The sequence below is a fragment of the Portunus trituberculatus genome, chromosome 12, assembly GCF_017591435.1.
Source record: "Portunus trituberculatus isolate SZX2019 chromosome 12, ASM1759143v1, whole genome shotgun sequence".
Lineage (NCBI taxonomy): Eukaryota > Metazoa > Arthropoda > Malacostraca > Decapoda > Portunidae > Portunus > Portunus trituberculatus.
Window position 1 is genome coordinate 12,444,919 of NC_059266.1, and position 12,987 is coordinate 12,457,905.

General features: G+C 38.9%; 1 protein-coding gene across 4 annotated transcripts in view; it reads left to right on the plus strand.

Annotated features, from left to right (window-relative positions):
* The window catches only part of LOC123502590 (huntingtin-like), a 420,122-nt gene that overhangs the window by 17,798 nt on the left and 389,337 nt on the right, over nt 1-12,987 (plus strand). For all 4 annotated transcript variants that reach the window (XM_045251746.1, XM_045251745.1, XM_045251744.1 and 1 more), the window contains exons 5-8: nt 2,237-2,720; nt 4,145-4,219; nt 4,979-5,096; nt 10,021-10,365. In XM_045251746.1, the coding sequence (XP_045107681.1) occupies nt 2,237-2,720; nt 4,145-4,219; nt 4,979-5,096; nt 10,021-10,365 (1,022 nt within the window). The remainder of the gene's footprint in view (nt 1-2,236; nt 2,721-4,144; nt 4,220-4,978; nt 5,097-10,020; nt 10,366-12,987) is intronic.

A 12,987-nucleotide genomic window follows, 5' to 3' on the forward strand; every position in this document is an offset into this window, starting at 1 on the left:
CACTGTAGTCACATCTTGGAGGCTTTCTGGACTTGACATGCAGCTTGAGTGTACCAACAACAAGCTTGTGATCAGTCACAAAGAATTCAGCACTCCGAAAAACCCTTCAGTTCTGAAGGATTTTCCAACAAGTACTAACAATGATATGGTCGATCTCCTTCGCTACCCTTCCGGCACTGTTATACCAAGTCCAGCGGTGCAGCGCTGGTCTCTGATACCAAGAACCTGCAATTTTCAACCTCTGGAACTTGCAAGATTCAGAAGGAAGCTGTTATCATTCCTGGTACCTGAGTCATGGGGACCAACATATAACTCATAGCCGGCTCTCTCAGTGCCAGTGACAGCATTAAAGTCGCCCAAGACAAGAAGTGCATTACAACAGGGACACTGGTCCAGTACAGAGTTGAGTTTAGCGTAGAACTTCTCTTTCTCTTCAGTTTCACACATCTCGGTAGGAGCATATGCTCGGATGACAGACATGAAGCCTCTTGCTGGCATCTAAACAGCTGCTCAACACTCCCTCTCATTTCAGTAGCATGGCACAGCTAATTTCTCTCCTTCATGAGACTCCATGAAATGTCAGGCAGTCTGGACATAACTGGGCAGCTGGCAGGATGCCCTCCAAGCCTCTGGCCTCCAACCTCTCATCTTGTCCCTCTGGCTGCCCATTGCTGTCTGACAGGACAGAGGTCTCCTTGACTTCACTCAGCCCTCGCTGACCTGCTATTTTTAGAGGTGCAACAACCTGCCCAGGCAAAGACCTGCCCTCTCTCACTTATCTTTTCACACCCTTCCTTGCTACCTTGTCATCTCCTCCATCTCCCTCCTTCGTTATAAAATTATAGTTTGCCTACTCTTTGCCATTTTCTGAAGATGACAATTGACAGAAAATGTTTATTTTTATGGTAAACTGAAGTACTGGTTCTATAGAAAAATAAGTAGATAAATGAAATTATTGCCAACATGGCACATTGGTACTCATTCTGGTATAACTGAATCCGACACTTTTGTAATAATGATGAAAGTCAAGTAAGTCATCGTATCATATATGACCTACATTCTGAAAGAGCTCATACAATATTTGAGAAAAACACATACCGTATCTGATGGCTCATAAGAGACACCTTTTCTCCAAAAAAAAAAAGTCAGGAAACGGACCTGCGTCCATTGAAGCCAAGGTTCAGGATTGAGGCAGTGGTTGGTGGTAAGCTATGGCAATAGAGGCTCTAAAATCAAACCTCAGACATCTTCACACATGTAAACAAAGTGATGATTGGTACTACACCACAAAACAGGACTTTCAAGGTAACAATATATAATACGTCTTATTTACCGGTAAATCACATAGAATGACACCAGTCAGGAAGAATTTGCCTAAGTGACCATGCACCATGCATTGCATGAACCAAAACAAGACACAGGACTGCTGATTGGTGATCTTGATCTTGACACAGGCAAGCTTCAATGCTTTCTTTTACATTGTAATGCCATTACTCCTTGAGGTAAGACAAGCCTCCATACAATTAAAACTATATCTATCTTTTAACATTCTTATCTTCCATACATGTAAAAAAAAAAAAAATGGAAAAATTGATGGTTTTTAGCCTTGTAGCCTTGCAGACTCTCAGTCATTGGTGATGCCATACGCCAGGTACATGTTTACATCTGACAACAGGATTGGTATCCACTACTTGCAAATATTAAAGTTTTAAATGCAAAATATTGGAATCTAATAATGATCTAAATGTGTGAGTCTTCAAATGTCAGGTGAAATCCTTCACTTCATTTTCAAAGCTTAAATCTTCTCATTTATCTTGTTTTTCATTCCAATGTCTGCCAAAACTGGGTGTGTCTTACAAGCCCATGTGTCTTGTGAACCATCAAATACAGTAATCTTTGAATTCAGAATAATGAATGAAAGATAACCTCATTATTTGTGCGAGCACTGAAATTTTAATAGAAATGTATTTGGAATAACAAACTAAAACTTGCAAGACTAACGCACTAGCTGTGTGAGCCACTGCTCACTTCTTCACTTTCTATCTCTTCCTCCCTTTTCTTTTCTCCCTTCTTTTTCTTGTCTTAACCTCCATCCCTGTCACTTCCCTCCCTCTGATCTGTCAGAGATAAGGGACAAATTTTTAGAGTGAGCTTTGTATCTCCCCATATGTGTAACCTTGAATGTCATTCCTCTTTCATATCTTTCCCTCACATTTGCACCTCTGCCTTCTTCCAGACCCCAGAAAGGTCGTGCTTATGTACAGAATCTGCTGCCATATGTAACAAGAATGGCTCGACGCACAGAGGAACCCCTCCTGGAGACTCTGGCAGCTGCCCTTGAGAAGATTATGCCAACACTTGGCCACTTCACCAATGACAATGAGGTCAAGAATCTCCTGAAGGCATTCCTGCCAAACCTAAGTCACTCATCATCGGCAGTGAGACGCTCTGCTGTGTCTTCACTGCTAGTGCTCTGCTGCCACTCCCGCAAGCCACCCATGTTTCTCTCGTGGCTCCTAACCACAATTCTGCAGACTCTGGTGCCAGTGCAGGAGGAGGCACCCACCAGCCAGGTTCTTGGGTGCATGCTGTGCTTGAGAGCATTGGTGCCTCACCTGGGTCGACTCTGTCCCCCAAATCTTCCATCAGACCAGCATGGACAGCCCACCTCACACCTCCATCCTGGGGAACACACCGTCTCCTATGACCAACTGATTCAGGTTTGGCTCCTCAGGTGTTAATGTCAAGTATTTATGTCATCTACTCAGCCTTAGTGATGCCTTTCATGATAAGTTTGCAGGAACCTGACACAAAAATTGTCAGCTTCCCTTAAACTTCAAGGAAAGTTGCAGCTCTTTCAGTCTCTTTCTGATATGTATTCATTCAGTAGGAAGTAATGATTTTATACATTATCCTATACTTGTACTCAATCTTTTATTTATGTACAATACAATGAAACCTCACTAAGTTGGATAATTTTTGATTAGATATTAGTTAAGTTGAACACTTTCGGCCTCTAACTCAGGGATTCTCAAGCATTTTCTCATTAAGAGCCCTCTGAGTTACAAGACCATCTACCTGGACCCTTTAGTAATCTGGCATTGAACAGAATGTTAGTTTAGTGACTGACACTGATTCAATATGTAATGGCATGTTGCAAAGGATATTGTTAGTTCAGCCATCTCAGTAGCCCTGGAAATCTTGTGGGGGTTCACAAACCCCAGATTGAGAACCCTTGCGAGTCTAACTGGTGGATGACGTACCAAAATGGAGCTTATGTAAAGGGTGGTTGATGTGTATGTACATGAGGACATTTTCCCTCTTCATTCAAATACAGGAAGGCAATAATTACTTTGAGCTTGGACTGGTAACACTAAAAAAGCTACTTGGTTGAAATAGCTTAGTGTTGTGCACCTAATACCTCCATGATGGATGAAAGACTATTAGAGATGTAAGAAGAGAAAGAAATCTCTTGCTTCATGGATTTTCAGTGAAAAGATGTACAATAGTATGAATAGTGATGAGTAATGTACTATAGTAATAGATATAGTATGTTATAACAACATAAGAATGTATTATGAAGAAGATGACGCAACACCAGTGAACACTGAAGTAGATGAAGCTACTCTCGTGTCAGCAGTAAGCTGTAGCAATAGTCAGTCAGACTGACACACTGGATCATCCAGGAAGATGAGATGTTGTTGGTCAATCTGTACTCATGGCTGAATTACAGCACCTTGAATTTGGTAAATTACACTTATAAAGAAGAGGAGTTGGCCTTTCTTTTTGCTTGAGTTTTGTAACTCTACATTAAGTATATAAGGAAATATTAGTGGGAAAATCAGCCACTTTATTTTTAAAACGCATCACCTTTATTGAATGAAGAAAGTATACCATGAAAATCTCAATAAGTTTGTCTACATCAAGATGAGGATAATGTGATGCTCCTGAAATATGAAGATATATGTTCCTAAATTTATTGAATTTTGTGTAATGATGCCTAATTGTATTAGGAAAGCTATTTTTATTTTTCTCAATAAGTCAAGACAGAGTGAACTTTGAGTATCACTTTAAAATTGTAGTTTTTACACAACTCAAACTTTATTAATTTCATATTTGATAAAAGTTGTTTTATTGATTCCAGGTGTATGAGTTGTGTCTCCATTACAGTTCAAATCCCGATCACAACATCATCACTGCCAGCCTGGAGACACTACAGGTAATTGTTCTTATTTTACGCTTAGATTATCATTGAGTTTCACACATTGCTTCAGCAGACTCCTGTGGTCTTCACTGCCCCTTGGTCCCTGAGGACATTCATTGGTCCATGTTTGGTAACCTGTCCATGAGGAGAACTTTTAGTGCTACATCAAATCACTACTTACATATGAGACACTCATGTGGTATTTATCCCACAACAGATGGTAGAGCTAAATCTCTTTCCCATGATATTTAGCATCACAGATTATATGGCATACAGTTTTTATATATTTTCCTTCTTTTCTGTAAGGTATCCACTTTCTCATATTCATCATTGAATGGATAGAGGCAACAGATATTCTAGTGTCATTAAGAATAAAAAATGTAATAAGCTGACAATTTGAATTGTATTTTTATTCTTATCATCACTTTCTTTTCTTTTCTAATCCTTTGTTGATTCATGTTAACCAAGCAATTAAAATATTTTGTCACACACCAACTTGCATCTTGAAACATTTTATGTTGTTATAAAGACTGTTTTTAAAAAACACACAAATGATAAGTCAGGCTCTCAAGTATGTTTTTCCTTTGAAGATGCAGAACCCTTGTTAAACTATCACTTTATATCATGAAAGTAACAATAGAAGTCTTGGAAGTTTCTGTTAAAAAGTAGTCAAGACAATGTTGTAAAAATAGATTTCAGAACATGTTCTCTATATTACTGATATGGTAAGTGCTGATCCAACTGCCACTTCACTTCAGTCATTTTGGGTTTCAGGCATTGCTTCAGCAGCCTCCCGTGGCCCTGCTGCTCACCCTCACTGCTCCCGAGGGCATTAACAGGTCCAGGATTAAAGCTGATCCTCGCACCAGTCTGCTCTCCTCCAGGGTGTCTAGTAAGTGCAATTGTCTCATTCTCTCTCTCTCTCTCTCTCTCTCTCTCTCTCTCTCTCTCTCTCTCTCTCTCTCTCTCTCTCTCTCTCTCTCTCTCTCCACCCCATTTTGCATTCCCTTTCTTGTATGCCCTGTATTTTTTCTTATTTTGATTTTTCTTTTCCATTTCTATCCTTCATTTCCTCTTAATCTTTCTTCACCGTAATCTCTCCACATTGTCTCCTCTTTTTTTCCTCTCTTCTCCTCTCTTCTCCTTTCCTCTCTTCTCTTCTCCCCTCCTTTCCTTTCCTTTCCTTTCCTTTCCTCTCCTCTCCTCTCCTCTCCTCTCCTCTCCTCTCCTCTCTTCTCTTCTCTTTCCTTTCTTCTTTTCTCTTCTCTTCTCTTCTCTTCTCTTCTCTTCTCTTCTCTTCTCTTCTCTACTCTTCTTTTATCTTCTCATCTCTCCTCATCTCTTCTCTTCCCTCTTCCCTCTGCTCTCTCCTCTCTTAACTTGGACAGTGTTGGAAAGAATGTATTTTTCTTTTTAATCTCTACTGTGTGAATCATGATTATCAGATGTGACCAAATCCTCTCTCTAATTTGGACAGATTGCACTTTCAAATAGGTATAGAATGCATGTCTTCATAGTTCTTTTCTGGTCTAAATATGACGGAATCAACTTAGGCAGAAGGAATCCTCGTCTGTTATCTATATTTTGTTAGTTTTCTTTTTTTTTTTTTTTTTTTTTCTCTGCTTCTTTCTTGGATCCCACTCCTTATTTGCAGGAAAAGGCAAGTTTGTGTTTTTAAAAGTAGCAGTGGTAGTTGTAGTAGTGGCAGTTGTAGTATGTAGTAGCAGGGAGTTGAATTAACCGCATAATATATATATTTTGTTTTATTGTGAAGGAGAATGTGCAGTGATACAAAAGAAACAAACAAACAAATCAAAATTAAATAAAACCATTCAAATACAGTGTTTACCCCTAATATGTGCTTTTATAGGTGACAAAAACTCACATCTTCGGAAAATGTATGTTGTGAAATGCAGAATCAAAGGGAAAATTATATAGTAAAGTCTGAAAGTTTGGAATCCAAAACTTTGGAAAGCCCAAAACTGGAATTTTTCTGTCTCATCAATTAATGATGAATTTACCTAAAGTGTTTTTCATAAAAAAAATCCAGTGGTATAACAACACTATGGAAACACTATGCTGGGGTTTGTTCAGTGGCGTCAATTTGAGTTTGTGATTGTACACATCCTACTTTTACACTTTCTCATACTTCCATACTGCATCCATAGATAGTATTTCTTCTCTGCTACGCTTATATATGCATCCATTCTGCATTCATGCACTAATACAGCTACCCTGAATCTCTGTGTATGTAGAAATATGCCTATAGTGAGTAAAAGCAGAAAAATATGGTGTTTTTCGTCACCACCCACGGCTTCTGTCACCAAAATGTCGTTAGGAGTCTTATTTTTTTTCTTACCCATTTCTCCTCTCTCACGTCCATTCTCTTGCCCATACAACACCAACAGGTGAATTATTGACTTGTACATGTACCATTCATGTCTCAGCCTGATTGTCCAAGCTTTTGAGATAGGATTTTGAAAATAGTACATTGCTAAAACTTTAGAAAATTTGATATTTGAGAACTTTTGTGTTCTGCTGCCTTCTGAATTTTCATACTTTTACTGTATGTGATCAGACAGCCCTTGAGATTAGGTTATTATATTATAACTTATTCATAGCATATTCATCCTGGTGTGTCACAGAAGAGCTCATTGATGATCCTGTACCAGAACTTGTAGACATTGTTCCTAGAAGAAATGAAGTTTTAAGTAGGCAAGAGGAGAAAGAAGAACATAGGGTGCAGAATGCTGTGAGAGGTTTGGTTTACAACATTGTTCCCCCAACAGAGGGTAATTGTGAGGGGAGGAGGGAGGAAGAGGAGATGGGAGGAGTTTATTTTGTTTTATGCCTTTTCAGTAGCAGCTGGTGTGTGGGGTAAGGGAAAGGTGCATGTGTTCATCAGCTAGAGTCTGGTGATGAACTAACCTATAAGTCATAGTCCAACAGTTTGGTGGCACTGACGGGATGAGTCAGAGACACATGCATGTTCAATGTAACTTCCATTTTTGCCTGATAACCATGCGATCAAATTTGTATATTAAAATGAATTAATAATTAATTTTTTTGGAAATGAAGCAGCATATTTTGAGAAATACATATTAGTACAAACATACTTATTCGGGGTAACTACAGTACCTTTTCTTCTCCCCCGCTCCCCCAGAAAGTAGAGAGAAATTTCAAGTGCTGATGTGTTAAAAAATTTTAGGTAATAGTGGTTAGGTACCTTTTTACTACTTGACCCCTTCAATATTGAGGTGCAGTTTGCCATGATTTTTGTGGGGGTCAAAATAGTAATGGCCACAGTCTTCACTATTTTAATCCCACACAGAAGTTTCTGAAGGTGTACAAAATTGCTAAATAGTAACCAGAATGAATATGAAAATGTGGCATAGTACTGAAGGGGTTAAAGGTTCATTTTCTTTCCTGGATTTGGATACATGTAGATTTTTCATTCAAAGTACAGTGGAACCTAAAGATATTAGCATCCCAATTTATGAGTAATCCAAAATATGAGTTGTCATTCATTCAATTTTCTTGCTTTGTCTTGCAAGCCAAAACTCAAGTTATGAGGTAGCTGCAGGTACACCGCCACTATTTGGTGCAGCAATGCCCAACATCTGTGTTGTTCAGCTCACATTTTTTTCTTTTTCGCTGTTGAAGCATTTCTCGTGTTGTGGTAGCGTTTTGTGCCTTTTGTGCTGCTTAAATGGCTAAGTTTCTTTTGTTTGACCATTGGTCCTAAATAAGTTACACTATAAGAACATAAGAAAAAAGGGAAGCTGCAAGAGGCCACCAGGCCTATACAAGCTTTAAGCTACCTAATTCCATCTATCATCCCCATCCATGAACTTATCCAACCTTCTTTTAAAGCTCCCTATTGACCCAGCTCTGACTACATGACTATGTAAGGACACATGCCTAACTCACTTTCAAAACATTCTGAAAAGAAGGATGAAACAAATCTCCTTGGACGGCTTTTTTGTGAAACCTTTCAGACAAAAAAAAAAACAATGAAGAAAGATAAGTTAATCCAAAGTGAAGTATAAAAATCTAGCAATTAAGTTCAGCAATAAAGTGTAGCATTATGAGTGCAGCAAGTAAGTTCAGCAGTTTAATGAGAGTTTATGGTGAAAGAAAGCAATTTAAAAGGCGCAAAGCGAAACAAACTCCTCTCATCTCCACCTACTTCCTCCTCTCTCCCATTTATCAATTATACATGACCAGATGTCTAAATCCTCCTGGTATCTGTAAATATCATGAGCTGGTTCACTCACAAGCCAACACAATCATATAGCAATATTCCATAGTGGGGAAGGAGAGATAAGGCAGGGTTTTTGTACAGATACAATGGTACCTTGAGATATGATTTTAATTCATTCTGTGACAGAGCTCATATCACAGCTTGCCTCTAACTTAAATTTTTGCCAGTGAAATTACTTTAAATGTCATTAATCTGTTCCAGCCTCCACAAAAAACACCCCAATTTTTTTTCTTTACATTTTTAAGAAAGAAAAAAATTTATAAATAACAAATATTGTTTAAAACTCTAATGAAACATAAAAGAGAATATGAATAAATAAACTGGTTTTATAAAGTATAATTATCTTGAAGATCAGGGATGCATTCCACAGGATGTTATCCCTCATCATCTATCCACCCCACTCTTTGCTTGGGACTGTCAGTCAGCTGGAGTGTACAAAAATAGCCACCCACAGGAGCCTAACTTCTCCATGGATTGCAGGAGAGCTTGTTGACAACCCTGTACTAGACAATGTAGACATTATTCATAGAAACAATGAAGTTTTAAGTATGAAAGAGAAGGAGAGAAAACAGAGGCCACAGAATTTTGCTTACAACATTGTTCCCCCTGGGTGGGGTAAGTGTGGATGGCGGAAGTAGGTGGAGATGAGAGGATTTTTTTTTGTTTCATGCCTTTTCAGTTACTTTCATTCACCATAAATTCTTGATTAATTGCTGAATTCACTTGTTACACTCTTAATGCTACACTTCATTGATATGAGCTCTGTCACAGAATTAATTAAACTCATATCTCAAGGTACCTGTACAAAACCCCTGCTTTATCTCTCCTTACCCAGTAAGGAACATTGCTGTATGACTGTGTTGACCTGTGAGTGAACCAGCTCATGATATCTACAGATCCCAGGAAGGTTTAGACATCTGTTCATGTATAATTGATAAATGGGAGAGAAATAGATTGTGAGATCTCTTTTTCCATTTCCCATACACACACACAAAAAAAAGAAAATTCTTCATATAATTTGAGACAGGTGATAAAAATGGTTGTATTGGTATAAGTGGTACCAGTAGTAGTGCCAGCAGCAGCAGCAGCAACAGCAATAGTAGGATAGTTGTAGTAGTAGCTTTATCTTTGCAAATGACAGCTTATGATTATTATTTTCCACAAAATCAATATTTTTAATTCATCTTTACTAGATTTTCATTTCAACTTAATAGTTATTATTATTCTAATCTTTTATTAATTTAACTTTTTTTTTTTTTTACCTTAGCACACCACAAACTTTCCTTATGTTTATCTTTCCTGAGTCACCTTTCTCTCTCTCTATCTATCATCATCATCATCATCATCATCATCATCATCATCATCATCATCATCAATAACATCATGATATTCACCACCACCATTACCACCACCACAGTCTTTACACTTCCTTTATCCCTCTTCTTCACATTTCCATCCCTTGATAATGAAACATCACCCATACTATCACATATTCTTTAACATGGACCTCTATCTTCTGATCCCTTGTTAATTCACCTCTCTCCACCCACAGGTCAGGTCAGTGTTGCAGCCTCACTGTACGAGGAGGAGAGCTCAATGGGGGACTTTGGTGTTGGGGGTGAGAGAGTCAGCATGGACATGGACACCCCAGATGGCAAGATTGACATTGAGGAAAGCACTAGAGTGGAAGACGAGAGTGCCAGAGGTGCAGGGGGAGAGGAAGGAGGTGGTGAGGGAGGAGGAGGAGGAGGTGGAGGTGGAGGTGGAGGTGGTGGTGAAGAGGCTGCTGGTGTTGAAGGGAGGTGTGGCGAGGCTAAGGAGTCTGTTGGAGCAGAGGGTGCTGCTGATGACGATGAGAATGGCCTGTATTCCAGCATTGAAATTGGACAGATTGCAGGTAAGGGACTTTATCTACTTTTCCAAGTTAAATATCAAGTTTGTTCTGTGTTTGTTAGCTTCCATTATTTGGGCAGCTGGGCTAAATTAAATTATTCTATGAAAATGTAAAGCATGAGGAGTTTGATGACTGTCTCAGACTTAGCCTCTCCTTGGTTGTGATAGGACTGCAGTGACAGTGCATGCTGTTAGTGACTGAAAAAAAAGTGATAAAATTGATATTTTGTTTAATGAAAATTGTAAAGACAAAGTGTTTTTGAAATACAGTAAGTCCTCGTTATACGGTACATATGCCTTCCTGAAAACCTTACCGCAAATCAAAATTACTGTATACCGACCCCGTTATAACATGTAATGATAGGGATGTATTCCAGCACGTCAAAAGTCACCCCCAGACATGAAAATACATGAAAATAGTTATATAGAAAAATGTATGGTACTGCACAAAAGAAATAGAAAATGTTTTTATTTAGCTTTCACTCGCCACGTATTCTATCAGATGATGTCCCTCCCGAGGCTAAGGGACAGTAGTGATTTCAGCCCTTACTCCACAAAAAACACGCCATAAGGATTTAACTTCTGTTCAGTGGGAAACGCGGTAAGAGACTGATTGTTGAGGTGGCCGCGTGGTGTGGTGGCACTACGGTACGGTGTGAACAAAACACAAGTGGATACCGTATCTGTGAATTTTTATTACCATAAATAGAATTTAGGCTAGCAATTACCAAACACTGTATGTGTGAATTTATGGGATAACGAAGTACTGTATAAGGAGAACTTACTGTATTGCAAATAGATAATAACTGGCAAAGTTGTAATTGAGAACCATTTGAAAATGTAACATGAGGAAAGCTCAAGCTAAATTTTTATTCTTAAAATCATTTGATTATGTTGGTACTTTGACTTCAGAGTTTGATTTTTTCTGTGACAAAACTCTGAACTCAATTTACTTGTATGTCAAGTCAATTTTCCTTATTGAATTGAAAAGCCATTAATCTTTTCCAGCTCTCAAAAAACATCCAAATATTTTTATCAAATGTTCTTAAGTACAGTAAGTAAAAACCGTCAATATAATGAACCTTTGTATATCCAATTGTTGGTTGTAATGACCTCTGTAAGGCTATTGAACTCTCTTTTTATTTTGCGAAACTTTGAAAATTATCACACATGTAAAAAATTATGAGACGATTGCTTTATTTTATAACCTTCCTATTTCGTCAAATGTGTGAGAGTTGGCCGACACAATTAACACCATGTTTGAGGGATGATTAATTTTGTGGCTATGTGACAGTCAGGGAATGACTTTGACAGTGGCTGATGATGTAGCAGTCCTCTCTCTCTCTCTCTCTCTCTCTCTCTCTCTCTCTCTCTCTCTCTCTCTCTCTCTCTCTCTCTCTCTCTCTCTCTCTCTCTCTCTCTTGTGCATATTTACCTGGTTACAGTCTGCGCAATTGAATTAGGTAACGTTGCATCAACTACAATAACATGTAAACATTTCAACTCTTGCACAACAAAAAACTACTGAAAAAAAGTAAATAACAACTTACCACCCGCTAGTATTTAGTTGTGTTTCCTTTCTTCTTTTTACACTCCTGCAGTCGTGGTACGGAGTCCACAAGTTTGTGAATAACCTCTTCACTGAGGTTTTCCCACACACTTGTGATCGCAGACCTGAGTTTCGCTACAGTGCTAGTGTCCTTCTCACGAAGTTCTTTTTTTCACTATTGACCAAAGATTTTCAATTGGATTTAAGTCTGGGCTGTTTGCTGGCCAGTCACGGATATATTCTATGGCACAATTGTCTAACCACTCTTTTACAGGGTAACTAGTATGGCATGGAGCGCCATCTTGCATGAAAACCGTTGCATGGCAAGTGTCAAAACAGTCTTCCAAGTTGTCAAACAACAAATCAAGATATTTTTCTGTGTTCACTCTAACGCCCTTTTCAAAGAACACCAGCTTCCCAACACCATGGTATGAAAAAGCACCCCATGCCATGAGGGAGGGAGGGTGCTTTAGAGACTTTACCGTGTAGCATGGATCATAGCGATCAGCACCCCTTGGTCTACGAACATATCTGCAAGGTGTTCCTGTGACAGTGAAAGTACTCTCGTCTGACCACAGAATACTTCAAATCTTGTCTAGTGGCCACAACAAACAATTCTTAGCGAATGTGACGCGGTTCTTTTTGTGGCGAGCTGTTAATAAAGGTTTGCGTGCTGCACGGCGCGATGGCAGGTCCAAGTAGTCATGAATGTAATGGGAGACACTCCTCAATGACACATTTTGTAGCAAGTCTGTGTTACTTTGTTTAATGTCACGAGCTGTGTTTGTAGGATGACTCATCACTTGCCTCTTGATAACATTTAATGTGCGCTTACTAACTTTTCTAGCTTTTCCTGGCCATTTTGAATGAACAGGTATTACTTCATCGGGACACTTGCGGCACTTTTTCACCCACCGCCTCACGCTCCTTGATGACACTCCTGTTGCATCCTCAATTTCTTTTGTGCTATAATGAGCTTTGTGTAATGTATGAATACGGGTGATAGTCTCCTGGCTCAAGTCTGGCTTACGCCCCATTTCCTAGTGAGGGATGACACCATCCGAAATGTAACGCTCA